The 17,969-nt window shown below is 44.9% G+C and overlaps 1 protein-coding gene across 2 annotated transcripts in view; it reads left to right on the top strand.

Moving 5' to 3' along the window:
* ngfrb (nerve growth factor receptor b) overlaps nucleotides 1–17,969 on the top strand; it is a 70,289-nt gene that overhangs the window by 14,940 nt on the left and 37,380 nt on the right. For both annotated transcript variants that reach the window (XM_045218348.1, XM_045218314.1), the window contains one exon: nucleotides 3,377–3,739. In XM_045218348.1, the coding sequence (XP_045074283.1) occupies nucleotides 3,436–3,739 (304 nt within the window). In that variant the 5' untranslated portion in view covers nucleotides 3,377–3,435. The remainder of the gene's footprint in view (nucleotides 1–3,376; nucleotides 3,740–17,969) is intronic.

Here is a 17,969-nt window from a genome sequence, read left to right as displayed (position 1 = left end):
TGTGAATAATGTTTTTTTTTTTTTCACTTTTATTAACATTAACAGACACATCTCAACATCAACTGTTCAGAGGAGACTGTGTGAATCAGGCCTTCATGGTCGAATTGCTGCAAAGAAACCACTACTAAAGGACACCAATAATAAGAAGAGACTTGCTTGGGCCAAGAAACACAAGCAATGGACATTAGACCGGTGGAAATTTGTGCTTTGGTCTGGAGTCCAAACTGGAGATTTTTGGTTCCAACCGCCGTGTCTTTGTGAGACGCGGTGTGGGTGAACGTATGATCTCCACATATATATATATATATATAAAATCTTTAAAAAGTAAACATTTCTTCTACTTTGACATTAAAGTATTTTGTGTAGATTATGACAAGAAAATTACAGTTAAATCCATTTTAATCCCACTTGGTAACACAATTAAATGTGAAGAAATCCAACGGTCTGAATACTTTTGCAAGGCACTATGTATTGAACCATAAGGCAATGGTCTATGAATGATGGTCACTAGCACTGTAACTTGCAGAGCAATAAAGAGACCAAGTGGCATTTCTGCAACACTTCCTTGGATACTGTAGTAGGCAGACACTTCATGACCTCAACGGTTTATCAGGATAGTTTCTCTTTCTCCAAAAATGTTGTATTTTTACGTTTTACGCAGTATTTGTCCTGGTTGGTGTGCCAATGTTGCAGAAAGAAAACACTTGATATGCCATGGGACATTGAGCATACAGACCACAGCATAACTGTCCTTGCACTACACTACACCCCTACACACAACTGTACATCCTCATTCATTTTCAACATGCTCACTACTTGCCATTTAGTCGAAGACAGACAGACACACACACTCAAGAAGAACAAGAACATCACAACGGCTCTTACAAATAGGTCTGTTGCATAATTTAGTGTTTCCCAGTTCTCTATCCAGTCCAACTACAACTCCATGAAACATGCAATATTGATGGATACTTTTGCATAGATCTCCTTTGAAATAGTATAGATTCATACAACTTTCTGAATAGACCTCACATATCTAAAAAAATTAAAAAAATCTCAAAAGAACCCTCCAGCTTGTGCTTGATATCGTGGGTCAAAATTGAGTTGTTTTACTCTATAACATTTTCATATTTTTTTCAGAAGATCCTTTCCCAAAGTGGCTTACATGGCCTTTGCTAACACTTATTGCCCTTCAAGCAGTTGCATATCTACCCACTGGAGTAACATACAGTGGCTTGCGAAAGTATTCACCCCCCTTGGCATCCTATTTTGTTGCCTTACAACCAGGAATTAAAATTGATTTTTGGGGGGTTTGTATCATTAGATTTACAAAACATGCCTACCACTTTGAAGATGCAAAATATTTTTTCTTGTGAAACAAACAAGAAATAAGACAAAAAAACAGAAAACTTGAGTGTGCATAACTATTCACCCCCCAAAGTCAATACTTTATAGAGCCACTTTTTGCAGCAATTACCGCTGCAAGTCTCTTGGGGTATGTTTCTATAAGCTTGGCACATTTAGCCACTGGGATTTTTGCCCATTCTTCAAGGCAAAACTGCTGCAGCTCCTTCAAGTTGGATGGGTTCCGCTGGTATACAGTAATCTTTAAGTCATACCACAGATTCTCAATTGGATTGAGGTCTGGGCTTTGACTAGGCCATTCCAAGACATTTAAATGTTTCCCCTTAAACCACCCGAGTGTTGCTTTAGCAGTATGCTTAGGGTCATTGTCCTGCTGGAAGGTGAACCTCCGTCCCAGTCTCAAATCTCTGGAAGACTGAAACAGGTTTCCCTCAAGAATTCTGTATTTAGCGCTATCCATCATTCCTTTAATTCTGACCAGTTTCCCAGTCCCTGCCGATGAAAACATCCCCACAGCATGATGCTGCCACCACCATGCTTCACTGTGGGGATGATGTTCTCGGGGTGATGAGAGGTGTTGGGTTTGCGCCAGACATAGCGTTTTCCTTGATGGCCAAAAAGCTCAATTTTGGTCTCATCTGACCAGAGTACCTTCTTCCATATGTTTGGGGAGTCTCCCACATGCCATCTGGTGAACACCAAATGTGTTTGCTTATATTTTTCTTTAAGCAATGGCTTTTTTCTGGGCACTCTTCCGTAAAGCCCAGCTCTGTGGAGTGTACGGCTTAAAGTGGTCCTATGGACAGATACCCCAATCTCCGCTGTGGAGCTTTGCAGCTCCTTCAGGGTTATCTTTGGTCTCTTTGTTGCCTCTCTGATTAATGCCCTCCTTGCCTGGTCCGTGAGTTTTGGTGGGCGGCCCTCTCTTGGCAGGTTTGTTGTGGTGCCATATTCTTTCAATTTTTTTATAATGGATTTAATGGTGCTCCGTGGGATGTTCAAAGTTTCTGATATTTTTTTATAACCCAACCCTGATCTGTACTTCTCCACAACTTTGTCCCTGACCTGTTTGGAGTGCTCCTTGGTCTTCATGGTGCTGCTTTCTTAGTGGTGCCACTTAGTGGTGTTGCAGACTCTGGGGCCTTTCAGAACTGGTGTATATATACTGAGATCATGTGACACTTAGATTGCACACAGGTGGACTTTATTTAACTAATTATGTGACTTCTGAAGGTAATTGGTTTCACCAGATCTTATTTTAGGGGCTTCATAGCAAAGGGGGTGAATATATATGCACGCACCACTTTTCTGTTATTTATTTTTTTGAAGTCTTTGAAACAAGTTATTTTTTTCATTTCACTTCACCAATTTGGACTATTTTGTGTATGTCCATTACATTAAATCCAAATAAAAATCCATTTAAATTACAGGTTGTAATGCAACAAAATAGGAAAAACGCCAAGGGGGATGAATATTTTTGCAAGGCACTGTAGGAGGAATTGCCTCAAGGGGCATAGCACCTTGGAATCGAACTTCTAACCTTTGGGTCACCAGTAAGATGTATTTCTAAGAACATGCATAACACTCACCTCTGTCAAACTACAATATTTCTCTAGATGGGTCAATGTTCAAAGAAGGTCTTGGGATTGAAATTGTTTTTCTTATTGATTGTATTCACATGACAAAATGAGGGGGTGGTAGTAGGACATAACATATCAAATGGATGACGTAGTACACAATTGTGCAATTTTCTGGGACCGGTTTTGGCTCGTTAGCACTACTTTCAAAACTACTGGCTGAAATTATACAAAACCTCTGGAGCATCACTAGCTTTCACAACATTCCCAGATTTTCCAGAAATCCCAGTTGGAAGATTCCTGGAATCAGGAGGGAATAAGCAAGAAATGTGGAATCCACCAACAAGGATTTCTGGAAAACCTGGGAAATTTGGGAAAGTTACCAGAATATTGCAACCCTATATAACTATATTATTTTCTCTATTTTCTCCAAGGCGAGACGTTTGCAGAGAACTTCAGCCACACCGAGACGTGCCAGCCGTGCACCCGCTGCATGGGCCTTCTCCGCATGAAGACGCCCTGCACCGACTCCAACGATGCTATCTGCGTTTGCGACTATGGCTACTACCTCAACGAGCTGTCCAGCCAGTGTGAGAGCTGCACCAAGTGCCCTGAGGGCCACGGCATGCTGTACGGCTGTGAACACGAACGCGACACCGTGTGCGAGGTGTGCGCAAGAGATACGTACTCTGACCAGGAGAGTTCGCGAGAGCCCTGCCTGCCCTGCACCATCTGCGACGAGGACGAAGAGCTGGAGATCCAGGCCTGCAAATCCTTCAGTGACACCGTTTGCCAAGGTAGGAGAGACAGAGCTAATGTTACAGAGAGACTGAAAGCCAACGTTAATTTTGCATGCAGAACTCTGGAAGCAAATAGAGCTAGTGTCAAAAACCAAGGTTCTTTAGGATCCGAAAACCTCAAACACAGGCAGGAGGCAGACAGTCAGAGTTACAGTTCTTTAATATTTATTTTCTCTTTTTGTTTAGAAAGGGATTACAATAAATTAAAACAGAACAAAACACAAAGACAAAGACAGGCCCGGGCACACACACACCACATTCATGCCAGAGTTAGTCTTAGATTGGATACCAGCCCTCTCCCAGAGCGGTCGTTGTTGTGGTTGCATCCATGGCGCACCGGCTGGGTTCCAACCACATGCACGCCAAAGTTCTTAGTAGCCCGCTGTGGCTCCGTTTGGCAGTCACGGGTGTCTCGGTCATCACATCTTGGTTTCACTGGAGAGAGGGGGGAGCTGAAATCAGTAACGTAATCACAATGAAAACGTAGCAGTACTTTACATTTACATTTTAGTCATTTAGCAGACGCTCTTATCCAGAGCGACTTACAGTTAGTGAGTGCATACATAAATGTAAAAAAAATATATATATATACTGGCCCCCTGTGGGAATCGAACCCACAACCCTGGCATTGCAAGTGCCATACTCTACCAACTGAGCTACACGGGGCTTCGGTTGATGTCGTTCGATCGCTCGGCTCTTCCCATGCAGGGTTCTCATTCGCTTCAGTGGCAGCTCCCCTCTCCCCAGGTAGTTTTGATGGTTTGAGTGAGCCCTGTCATCTGCTGTGTGGCTGGTTTGCTGCAGTGTCGAATCCCCAGCACTGACTGAAGAGCTACCTTTATGCAGGTGACAGCTTGTTAATGCTCATCAGGTGTGTTGGGCCCCTGGTTCCATTTCGGGCAACTACTTGACTCACTCATTCCCTCATTCATTCAACTAGACAAACACAAAAAAAAGGGTTATCAAGTTCAAGCAAAATATGTAATATATGAATAAATAGTTTAGGCCTATTCAAATAGTGAAACAAACCACACATGTGGACTAAATAAATAAAGCACTTCTAAATAGTAAATAGAATAAAGCACAAATGAGGAAAAGGGAGAAAACTAAACACACAAAGCCATGGCACACGTATGACTAGCTCACACATCTATTAGCTTGTAATGTCAAGGTAGGAGAGACGGAGGGCTAACGCTACTGTACGTCAGCTACCTAATGTTACAGGGATGTTATGTAGTATGGGGAGATCGGGAAGCAAATAGAGTTAGCTCAAACACCGAGTGAGAGACCAAAACAGAGACCACACGCACGCAGGCACGCACACACACACACACACCACATGCACGCAGGCAGGCACGCACACACACACACACACACAGTCTGAACATCGGTTCACATCCAGCACATACTTTTCTTGACAATCAGAGATGAGTTGGAGCCATTGTACTGTGTTGTCAATCAATGATACATATTGTATAAAGAACCACCACCACAGTGCTAACCCTAACCCTGCACTATATCAGCCCTATATGACTCTATCAGATAATATCTCTATCTCCCTCACCACAGTATGGACATTGTTGGGCTAGAGATGTAAATGCCACTCCATACTCGTCTGTCCACATAGACTCATCCCATACAAAGACCACAAAGACCACCCTCTATGTCTCCTGGGGCCACTTGAAAGGTCATGATCACCAGTGGCTCTGAATAACTTTTATATCATTTCGCCCGTGGCCATCGCAGTCCTCCAAACCTGGAATTCCCCATGATCAGCATCACCGCAGATTCCAATGTCTTTATACTTCCTCCCTGGATTAAATCAATGCTTTATGTGAGCTTATTATAAAGGGAGTCTATTGAACAGTCATGGAAAGGCCTTTGGGGTGGCTGGTGGATGTGATGGCGTTATTTCGGTAGCGTACTGCAGACAGAGGGAGACCAGGGCTAATAGGAGTCTTTTGTGCTCTCCAATGCTCCCTTTTGGTGCGACAGGCTCTTGGATGGCCCAAGAGGCATGCTGGGCTATTTGAGGGACCTACAGAAGTTGAGTGAACCCTTTACACTCGTGGGAATTGGCCTATATGGATAGTGCTAGATAAAAATGTGTCTTACATAAGAAATACGAAAAGCATATGTAAAGGCATGGTAGCAATTGAAAGGGAACATTTTGGAGATTATGGGAAAATTATTAGACTAAAGGTGAGGACACAACAGTTCACCTGACACAAGACTGAATCCAAACATTACACTGTTGATTATATGTGCATTTTATATTGACTGTACTTTTTGCCACATTTGTTGATAACGAAATCTGAAAATACTCTGGATACATTCAGTAACATGATAAGAATATTCCTGGAAAATGTGGGGTAGGTGCAACATAAGACAAAAACATTTCAAGGGTTTGAGTGAGAGGACTAACTGCTGTCTCCAAGTGGCCACACACCAAAGTGTGTGCACTTCCTAAGTAATTTCAATGCACTTTTATGACTCAAAGAAGAATCTTCAACTATAAGGTGCTTTCTGAGCTCTCCTAGCTGTGCCGTTGAGGAACTAGGGCAAGCACAGTTGTTTTGTTTGGAACACAGCCCTGCATCCCCGCCATCACACAATTACTTTCGTTGTTTATCCAAAAACGGCCCATTATAAATCGAAATCTTGGTCAGGTGTAATTTGAAAGCGTGTTCTATTGCCAACATGGGTAGCTAAGTTATAAAATATGATCTTGGTGTTAGGCTTTCACAGGGCAATTCAGAGAAACAGATCAAATTTTCTTCACAATAGACAAACATAGGCTCATTCTGTTAAGAACAAAGCAGGGTATGACGCCATGTCATCTTGTAACTATACATCAAACATAGTGATCTTAAACGTTGACACTGGACAAGTGTTTTATATGGAAATGTGAAGTGCTTATTTGGACTCATGGGTGTTTGGCTTGCTTGTAGGACATCAAAGTGGTATTTATTATAATCGTCAACGTCACATCTTTCAAAATACATAGAGTCCTCTTAATTACAGCATTTCCCTCACTCAGACAAAACATTTGAAAAAAAGTTACCCAATAAGCTGGAGTGATGGAGGCAACTTCTTGTAGTGTGTGGTGCTTAAGTTCAGAACGGCTGTCAGTCAAAACCCATACAGCGCTGTGAAGTGCAGAGCCTGAGCTCTGACAACATTTATAGCATGTTACTGTACAGCCACTCCGTTCCAATTTAGGCGATTATCAGTGCCCAAATCTGCCATTTTCAACCTGTGTAAGGATACGAGTGTAAAGGGCTACACAGACAGAGAAGAAAGGGAGAGACAAGTCGATGTAAAGTTTGCCATCACTCTATAGACAGCTAGGTTTGTTCTTGCTGTGTGTTTGAGTACTGCTCTCCACTGGCATAGCTTCAAGACAACTGAGCACCTTGATCATGTCACAGCTCAGGTGCCATGAAAGCTTGTGACTGAGCTTTTATTTTCTTTAGAATTCTTCCTTTGAAATTGATATATAATTATGCTTGAGTTTTGAAAGAGGAAGCTATATCAGCATGTACGGTTGAATACTGTTACGTATACCGCGGAAGTCAGGAAGCAGGTGCAGAAGGTGAGTTTAATAATGATAAATACAGATGAACAAAACATGAGAAGCGTACAGAACGTGAATGAAAACAATACTACCTAGTGACTGATGGCTAAATAAAGGGAGAGAAATCAAGGAAATAATGATGTCCAGGTGTGCATAATGATGGGGAGCAGGTGTGCGTAATGATGGTTGCCAGGGCCGGTGGTTAGTAACCTAGCGACGTTGAGCGAGGGAGCGGGGCAGCGGGAGTAGGCGTGACAGTACCCCCCCCCCGGATGTGCGGCTCCAGCCGCAGGATGACGCCGGCCCGGAGGACGGCCTAGAGGGCGAGGAGCGGGCCGGTCGGGAGAGATGGAAATCCCGGGACGATGTTGGGGTCCAGGATGTCGAACACCGGGACCCAACAGCGCTCCCCAGGACCGTACCCCTCCCAGTCCACCAGGTACTGGAGCCGACTCCCACAACGTCGGGAGTCCAGGAGGGACCTAACGGCATAGGCAGGGGTCCCCTCGATGTCCAGGGGAGGCGGAGTGATGTCGCGGGCGATGGCATCAGCAAGGGGACCAGGAACCACTGGCCTGAGGAGGGAAACATGAAAAGAGGGTGAGATCCGGTAGTTGGTGGGAAGTTGTAGACGATAAGTTACCTCATTGACCCTGCGGTGGAGAGTCAGACGCGATCACCAGGATGGAACACGGGAGCCTCACTGCGGTGGCGGTCCGCCTGACAGCGTGCTGGAGCCTCACGTGGGTGGCATTCCAAACCTCCTCTGCGCGTCGAAACCACTTGTCCACTGCAGGGGCCTCGGTCTGGCTCGGAGTCCACTGAGCCAGGGCCGGCTGATATCCCAGGACGCACTGAAAGGGAGTCAGCCCAGTGGAGGAGTGACGAAGTGAGTTCTGGGCGAACTCCGCCCAGGGAAGGAACCAGGCCTACTCCCCCTGTTGGTCATGGCAGTGACGCCTAAGGAACCTCCCCAGCTCCTGGTTGATCCTCTCCACCTGCCCATTGGACTGAGGCCAGTACCCGGCTGACCGTGGCCCCCAGCTTCTCCATAAAGGCTCTCCATACCCGCCATGTCAAATTGGGACCATGGTCAAAAACGATGTGCTCCGGAAGGCCATAGTGCCGGAAGACCTGCTGGAATAGTGCCTCAGCAACCTGGAGAGCGGTAGGTAGACCAGAGAGAGGGATAAAACGGCAGAATTTAGAGAATCTGTCAACAACAACCATAATAGTGGTAAAACCCATCAGAACGGGGGAGATCAGTGACGAAGTCTATGGACAGATGGGACCAAGGCACGGGAAGGGGAAGGAGTTTCCATGCTGGAGCGTGCCAGGGAGATTTCGTTTGAGCACATACAGAGCAGGAGTTGACATAGTGGGCAACCTCCCGCGCCAAGGTGGGCCACCAGTACTTAGTGAAGAGAGATTGAATGGTATGGGTGAGTAGCAGGCGCATGGAGGGAAGGTAGCAGGCGCATGTTCCCTTTCCAGGGCCTAGCAGATGTCCACGTCTATCTCCCAAAGCACGTGAGCAACGATTCGAGGGGGTGGAATGAAGGGCGCACTCAGGATCGGAACCTCTCCTGAGTCATGGAGACGGGACAGGGCATCGGCTTTGATGTTCTTAGAACCTGGGCGACATGACAGGGTGAAGTTGAATCTAGTGAAGAAAAGGCCCACCTTGCTTGGCGCAGGTTCAGCCGCCCATATGTACTCCAGGTTCCGATGGTCGGTGAGATTGAGGAATGGCTCTTTGGCACCCTCCAGCCAGTGTCTCCACTCCTCTAATACCAACTTCACCGCCATGAGCTCCCGGTCACCAACGTCATAGTTCCTCTCTGCAGGAGACAGTTTGCCATCGACCTGAAGTATGCACATGGATACAATTTCGTAGCTCCCACGCCCACTTCTGAGTCCTCCACCTCCACCAACGAAGGGCAGCATGGGATCTGGGTGTTTCAGCAACGGGCGGAGGTCTCATCGGCTACAGGACTCCACACCAACTTACGAGGACCACCCTTGAGGAGAGAGGTGAGAGGAGAGGCGATGGAGCTGAAGTTATTAATGAAGCGGCGGTAGAAGTTGGAAAACCACAGCAACCGTTGGAGCCCCTTTATGGTGGTTGGGACTGACCATGAACAGACTGCATCGACCTTCCTTTCATCCATACTCACCCCCTGCGGGCTGATCCGGTATCCCAAGAAGGAGACATCGACCTGATGGAACTGGCACTTCTCCGCTTTACATAAAGGCGGTTTTCCAGGAGGCGTCTCAGGACTATTCGGACGTGAGCAATGTGATCCTTCAAGGTGGCCGAGGAGACCAGGATGTCTGATCATGTCCCGGAACACCTCGTTCACAAACGCCTGAAACACTGACGGAGCATTGGCTAGTTCATAAGGCATCACCAAGTACTCGTAGTGCCCAGACGTCGTGCTGAAGGCCATTTTCCACTAATCCCCCTCTCGGCTGTGGATAAGATTGTAGGCGCTCCGCAGGTCCAGCTTCGTAAAAAAACAGGCCCCAAGGAACTGTCCGATGGCGGCCGGTACCAACGGGAGAGGGTAGTGGTACTTAATGGTGATGGAATTGAGACCTCTGTAATCGATGCAGGGACGCAGACCCCCATCCTTCTTGGTCACAAAGAAGAAGCCTGCAGGAGAGGTGGATGAGCGGACAAAACACTGTTGGAGAGCCTCCTGGATGTACTCCTCCATGACCTTGGTCTCAGCCACCGACAGAGGGTAGACGCAGCTGCGCGGCAGCGCAAAGCTTTCTAGCAGCGCAAAGCTTTCTAGCAGTCCCTATGGGACTCCCAATCACGGCCGGTTGTGATACAGCCTAGAATCGAACCAGGGGGTCTGTAGTGACGCCTCAAGCACTGAGATGCAGTGCCTTAGACCACTTTGCCACTCGGGATGAGGAAGGCTCTCCTGGTGCATGGATCCCACGGTGAAGGTGAGTGGTGCTGTGACGTGTGTGGTAATGCCGGATCCCACTGGTCGATCATCCAGGGCGTGGACCGGAAGAGAGGATATGAGGAGATATTCACGGAGGAGACGAGGGCCTGGTCGATGAAATTCCCAGCGCCACCGGAATCCACTAGAGAGGTAGAAACAACACATGAGGGACAGCCAACCAGTGAAATGGAAACCAGGAACGGTTTGGCTGAAACCCTATCTCCATGGGTTCAGGCTCTGCCTCAGGACGGCCAAAGGAGGGAGGCGAGTGGCGAGGTGGGCTCCGGCGCTCCTGAAGAAGGTTATCCAGACGGATGGCCACTGCAATGAGTGCGTCCAAGGAAAGGTTGTCATCCTGACACGCTCTCCAGAATAGGGTGTGGAGCGCCGGCTCATTCCATTCTCTGGAGGCTGCCACAATCTGAAAGGTGAGGGCGTACTCCGCAGCGGTCTGGGCACCCTGATGGAGTTGGAGAAGTCGCTCACCTCCTTCTCTGCCCTCTTGAGGATGGTCGAAGACCGCCCTGAACAGAGCCATGAACCTCTCGTATGAGCCCAGCTCCTCCTCTCCTCTCTCCCAGACTGTCGTAGCCCACGCCAATGCCCGCCCGGTCAGCAAAGAAATTACTGTGGCAACCTTGGACCTCTCGGTGGTGGGGGCTCCCGTCTGATGGGTAAAATAGAGGGAGCACTGGAGTAGGAAGCCACGGCATTTCGATGGAGTACTGACATACTTCTCCGGAAGGGACAGTCGGGCATCGCTGACCTGGACAGACTGCTGGGTAGGCTGGGGGACTGGCTCACTGTGATGACCCGTGGTAGGAGGCCCTCTGATGGTGTCGAGGCGGTGGAGTACGCGGAGGACCTCCTCTATAGCCGTACCCAGTTGCGCCAGCTGGTTGTGGTGTAGGTGGAGTAGATGATCCTGTCCGTTGACCGTCTGGAAGATGATCTTCTGCAGCTTCCATATTTCTAGGTAGTATTCTATTATGTATACGCCAGGAGTCAGGAAGCAGGTGCAGAAGGTGAGTTTAATAATGATAAATGCAGATGAACAAAACATGAGAAGCGTACAGAACGTGAATGAAAACAATACTACCTAGTGACTGATGGCTACTGAGGGCTAAATAAAGGGAGAGTAATTAAGGAAATAATGATGTCCAGGTGTGCGTAATGATGGGGAGCAGGTGTGCGTAATGATGGTTGCCAGGGCCGGTGGTTAGTAGACCGGCGACATTGAGCGCCGGAGCAGGGGACCGGGAGTAGGTGTGACGAACGCTACCTGAAGAGCCATTCTACTTTGCCATTCTAACTTCCCCTCTCAAATACCCTGGAGGATTGTGGAAAAAAGGCATATCCTCCATGCTTTTGGATCCCACTTCTGACTCAAATGGGATTGGATACAATAGACAACTAGAAGCTTGTGTGGAAGACAAAATAACTATTTTTGGAAGGGATGGGGTACATCTCTAAACTAGACTGGGATTTAAATAGTATTTGTTTTCTTTTAAATACTCAAGATTTGCTTGAATTGCCAATTGCTGCTCTTTAATTATTTGCTTTTATTTGCTACTTATCTATTTTTTACTTAACACTTTTTTTTCTTTTCTTTTTACTGCATTGTTGGTTAAGGGCTTGTAAGTAAGCATTTCACTGTAATGTCTACACCTGTTGTATTCGGCGCATGTGGCAAATTAAATTGGATTGGATTTGATTTGATTTGAATGAGCTCACCTGGTACAATGGAACCAATGGACTAGTCCCAAAAGCGCAAAACCAGCCCATCTGGAATTCAAGGCTGGCTCAAACAAACACTCAATATTTGAAAGAAAATAAATACTATGTGAACCCACGTCCTATATGAACATGATTCAGAGTCTGATGTAATTCTGCAGTCTGCAGATGGCTTATACAGTAGTGCACTTACCGACAACATCTTAATCTAGATTTTCATTCCAGGCATGATGTTTCACAGACCACTGTTTCGTGTTTCGTCCTCATCATCATATATTACTCTTTACTCTAACCCAATCATGTACTCTTGCTATCTGATCTAATCGTTTTAAGGAGCACATGATTTATCATTACTTCTCAATCTGTATCCCTGCCAGATGTCCTTAACCATTAGGGCTGTGGAGTGAGTTGATGCAGCCTTAAAGCTATATACTGCCAGAACCTAGGTAGCAGGGTGGAGAGAGAGAGACATAGAGAGAGACATTGAGTGAGAGAAAGAGAGACAGAGACAGAGAAAAGGAGAGAGCGAAAAAGAGAGAGAGCCAGAGAGAGAGAGGTAGGAAGGGGGGACACTGCTTCATGTTGTAACTCAAGATGTGAGAGAGACCAGTGCATTTAAAAATGGAAGGCATCAGAAAAGCCATTGTGTCCGTCCATTGATATTTACACTGTATCCAATTCATTATTTGTATGTCTGGTGGAGTATATATTTATCGGCCATTGGGATGATTCGGCATTCTAGCAGCTCATGTAAGTGGAGGGAGTTGAAAAAAGATCTGCGTTGGTTGAGAAATGATTGTGTTTACCTTAGTTCCGCCAATAGCTGCTGTGAAAATCCAATTTTCCCCTCACTACCAAAGGGATTACTGTTAGTGTTATCGGAGATTTGAGAAGGAATACTCTCACCACTCCGCTCCTTAGAACACGAGGATGATAATATAGAACAGACTCTGAGTGTGTCACAAATGGCATCTTATTCCCTATACTGTATAGTGCACTTCCTTTGACCAGGACCCAATGGGTGGGTTTTCCTGTGGGTCCTGCTTTTTGTTTCACATCCATGGGCTTATTAACACTAAAGATAACAATGATATTATTAATAATACATTTATTTTAATTTTTTTATAATGGCAACGCTAGCTATTCTATCTTGGAGTTTGAAAAGCCTAAACTGTCCTATTAAACGTTCCAGCTGCCTTTGATATTCTAGCAAGAAACCATGTTGATATAGCAATGTGTCACGCTCTGGTTCCGGGACTTGGTATTTTAGCCAGAGTGTGTTAAGTATTGTTGTGTTTGGGTTGGTTGGGTGGTTATTGGTTGTTTCTGTGTTTGGTTGAGTGACTCCCAATCAGTGGTAACGAGTGTCAGCTGTCGGCTCGTTATCTCTGATTGGGAGCCATATTTAAACTGTCATTGTTCACCTTGGGGTTGTGGGTTTTTGTTCTATGTTCAGTCGGTGTAACTGAGGACGTCACGGATCGTGTTTTGTTTTGTCGTGTGTTTCTACATTAAAAATCATCATGTTCACTCCCAACGCTGCGCTTTGGTCGTACTTCATTGGCGCCCGTGACACAATGCTCCAAGAAACACACCTGCTCCAAAAGGACTCACATAAAATAGAAAACCATTTGTACAAACTGGCTGCTTTTTCATCAGCCCCAAACAAAACTAAAGGTGTGATCATAATGATACATAAGAAACTCAAAATTAACATATTGGGTAAAGGCGAAGACCAAGAAGGCAGAATCACTTTCTTTAAATGTATCCATAATGGAAAGAAAATTGCCTTTATTAATGTGTACGCTCCAAATTCATATGATTCTATGTTTTTTTTAATTCTCTGAACAACATATTGTTAGAATTAACTGAATTCCATCTGGTTATTGGGACAGACATGAATGCCATTTTGGACATAATAAGACCAACTACAATCCACATGCAACCAAGGCTCTCCAGCATATACTCTCTGATTACAACCTCATTGATGCCTGGCGAGCACATAATCCTGAAGCAAAAGAGTACAGTTATTCAAACATGCATAAATAATTCTCACAAATCGATTTCATACTATTATCTACTCATCTATTTTCTTTAATTAAGAAAATAGAAATTCGACATAAGAGCTTGTCTGACCACCACGCTTACTACTGCCAACTTCACATTTCAGAATCTCCTAGAATATCCACTAGATGGAGTTCTGTAATCAATTTGAAATTGAACTAAATTAATTCATAATGATCAATATAAATTCAGTCGGACCACCGGATTCTATGGGATGCCCCCAAAGGTTTTACAAAAAATAATGCAACTGCATTTGCATCTGTGTTGAATAAATCACAATTAGAGAAAATATCAGATTTGGAAATATTGTTAACTGTGTTAGAGCGTTCCCTACAAGCACTCTTTTCAGACCAGGTAGCTATTACTTTTTCCAAAGTCAAGACATAACTTAATTTATGGATAAGACAGAGAGCAGAATTTGCCATTCATCGAGTAAGATTCAACCATTACTTCCATGGTAATCGTCCCAGTCGTTTACTGGCCAACAGGCTACGCAGTAATGATCAATTAGCTGATATAGCAACTATTGAATCTGAAACTGGGGAATTACTATCAGAACCCAAATTAATCAATCAAAAGATTCTCTCGCTTCTATAAATAACTGTATACCTCTGATTGTAAATCCACACCAGGCCAGACTAAGTATTTTCTAAAATAGTTAAGAACTCCTCTTCTCTCAACAGAGGAGCCCAAATCTCTCTCAATGAACTCAAAAGAGCATTGGATACCATGAATGAAGGCAAATCACCTGGATGGGACGGTATTCCTCCTGAGGTATATTTAAAATGTTGGAATCAGTTATGTCCACTATTGCTTTAAATTATTAATATAGCTGTTCACAAAGGTTCATTTGGGTGAGGTGATTACAGCACTAATTTCGCCCCCAAAAAAGGTAAGGATGCCACCAAGTGTTCTCACTATCGCCCCCTATCTTTGATAAACACGGATATTAAACTGTTTCTAAAATGTTGTCATCCCGTCTCGAGACTTACTTACCCAAATTGGTACACAATGACCAAAGCGGGTTTGTTAAAAAGCGTTTATCCTCAGATAACCTCCGTCAACTTTTACATATCTTAGATGCTTCATCAGAAACAACAGCTCCTTGGGCTGTATTGTCTCTTGATGCAGAAAAAGGCTTTTGATAGACTAGAATGGTCATATCTCTGGTCTGTCTTGGAACAGATGGGAATTGGCTCCATGTTCATTCATATGATTAAAATACTATATTCCAATCCCTCATCCATAGTAATAACAGGCAATATCTGCTCTGCTCCATTCAAAATGACTAGAAGCAGCAGACAAGGCAATCCAATTTCGCCTTTGCTATTCTTATTATCCATGGAACCCCTGGCCCAGGCAATTTGTAAATCAAAGGAAATAACATCAATTTCCCTAAAATCTACTGATCACTTCATCTCATTATATGCAGACAATATTTTACTACTGTATATCTAGACAATGTATCTCAATCGCTTCCAAACACATTGAAGATCTTAGATAAATTCAGCTTCATCTAAAGCCCTACTACCGCTCAAGACCCCGACGGAGGACTCCATCTCTGCTTATGGAATCCCAATCGTTTCCCATTTTAAATATTTGGGAGTAGATATATTTCCTTCCCTAGATAAAACCATTGCCAAAAACTTTAACAGAAGGCTCAAATCAATTAAATCCAACCTCAGTAGATGGAATAATATCCTAGTTGGTTTTACCGGCAGAATATCTATTGTCAAAAGGAATATATTGCCACAGCTGAATTTCTTTAGAGGTGGGAGGCATGCTTTCTTCGAGGGGGGATGGAAGAAAGCATGCCTCCCACCTCTTCCCATCCCACCCAGCAACCGAGGTTGCCCATCAGTCCCCCTCCCACCCATCCATCCCTCAAGTTTTTTTAAGACCTCTTGAAGTATCAAAAAAATATATACATTTAAGTCATTTAGCAGACGCTCTTATCCAGAGCGACTTACAGTTAAGTGAGTGCATACATTTTTCATAGTGGCCCCCCGTGGGAATCGAACCCACAACCCTGGCGTTGCAAGTGCCATGCTCTACCAACTGAGCTACACGGGGCCTATATATACAAAAAATATTTGATGGAAAAATGTATTTCGCCTTACTGCTACTAACCCATATAAACACATTGAATAACAGATTCACTACATGATAGTCCCAAAAGAAAACAGACAGTCCCAAAAGAAAAATCAAAAGGAAGTTTGTTCTGAAGTGTCTGTCCTATATCTGAGAGATATAAAGTAGTGCACGATGTAGGGACTAAGGTGCCAATTGAGACACACCCTCTGTGAGGCTAGTCCCTTGTAAGTGGAGTTCACGACCAGTAGGGTCTGAAGTGAAATGATGATGCTTATCTAAAGGAAAGTGCAATACGCCTTCGAAGCTGATCAATGCCAGTTAGGCCACCGTGTAGGGTCAAAATGTGTAAGCCATGGGAGGCTCTCATATCATGTGACAGGGGTCTGTTTGGGAGGTTAAGAGTTGTTCAGAACCCCCAAAGGGACATGACGGAGATGGAGAAAACAACAAAGGGTTAATCCAAAAAATCCCTGCTGGGTTCAAATTGCTCCAACGTTGAAGTTGATTAATGAAAACATTCCAGTTAAGCATAACCAAAGCCTCAGTCAGAGCGACGTCTTTGGTGTGATCATATGTAATGCTGGTGCTGTACAATGCTCCGGGGTGAAGTTTCCCCTAGGTACAGATCTAGGATCAGATTATCCTCTCCCAATCTTAACCTTAACCATTATTGGGGAAAATGCAAAACTGATCAGCGTCTAGAGGCAACTTCACCGTACACCCTGTACAAAGAAGGATGAGGCCATGAAATTGCTGTGTAAATGGCTAATAACAGGATCAGTTTACAGGGTGACAGATGTGTTTGTCTGTTGAGCCCTGGGGGTTATTGTTACATGCACACACTGTGTGTGTGTGTGTGTCTGTGTGTGTGTGTGTGTGCACATGGTCATGTAGCACGTGTGCTCACATACTGTACATGTGCGAATGTGTGTGTGTGTTCTATACAATAGCTAAAACAGGTTGGTGAGCTTGCCAAATTGTGACAGCTTTCTCTTTGACCATGACTGGGTAAGCAGCCCTAAAGTTCCTCATGTCCTGTTCTCATCACTTTGAAGCACTGGATGAGGACCTCAAGGATAGTGGAGAACAGGAGCACACTATCCATGACCTCCCTCACTCCCTCCTTAGGATTATATCCCAGACACGCTGCACATGTTCTGGGCTGGCCCCTAACCCAAGGATGGGGCCCATGGATGTAGGGCCTCAGGGCCAAGGGTAGAGGCTGACGACAAACACACGTATATTAACATAGGTTCACAAACAGTGGTGTAGTGGAGGCTAAACGCACATACCCACCTCTTTTTTTTTGGGCGCAAGCATTTATCCAACTTTTGAAAATGTATTGAAAGTATAGGGAGTAATACAGTACTTTACTTACCGTGAACAGCGGTCATTATTTACCCACCTATATATTTTACCACTACTACTCACACACACACACACACAAAGCACGCACATACGTTGAGGTTGAGGTTCATGGGCTGCCTTATTGGACATGACAGAGCATTGGACACAAGGTCAGGTGGGTGGGGAACAGAGGAGAGGGGATGGGATGGGGGAAGCATCGGGCCAAGTGCATTCTGTTATTGAGTGGGGGAGTAGGGGGGTGGGCTATGGCTGTTTCCTTCCTGTGTTTGGTTGACATTAACGATTGACAGACTGCCCTCAACAAATCGGTAAAAAGAGTGATCAGCTAACCAGTACCATATACCAACTAGGGTTTATTAGTGGAAACTGGGTTACCGAGATTTACAGAGATTTCCTGCCCAAACCCACTCCCGTTTTCCAGGATAAA

This window comes from Coregonus clupeaformis, chromosome 1, assembly GCF_020615455.1.
Source record: "Coregonus clupeaformis isolate EN_2021a chromosome 1, ASM2061545v1, whole genome shotgun sequence".
NCBI lineage: Eukaryota > Metazoa > Chordata > Actinopteri > Salmoniformes > Salmonidae > Coregonus > Coregonus clupeaformis.
This window is presented reverse-complemented; position numbering and strand designations above follow the sequence as displayed.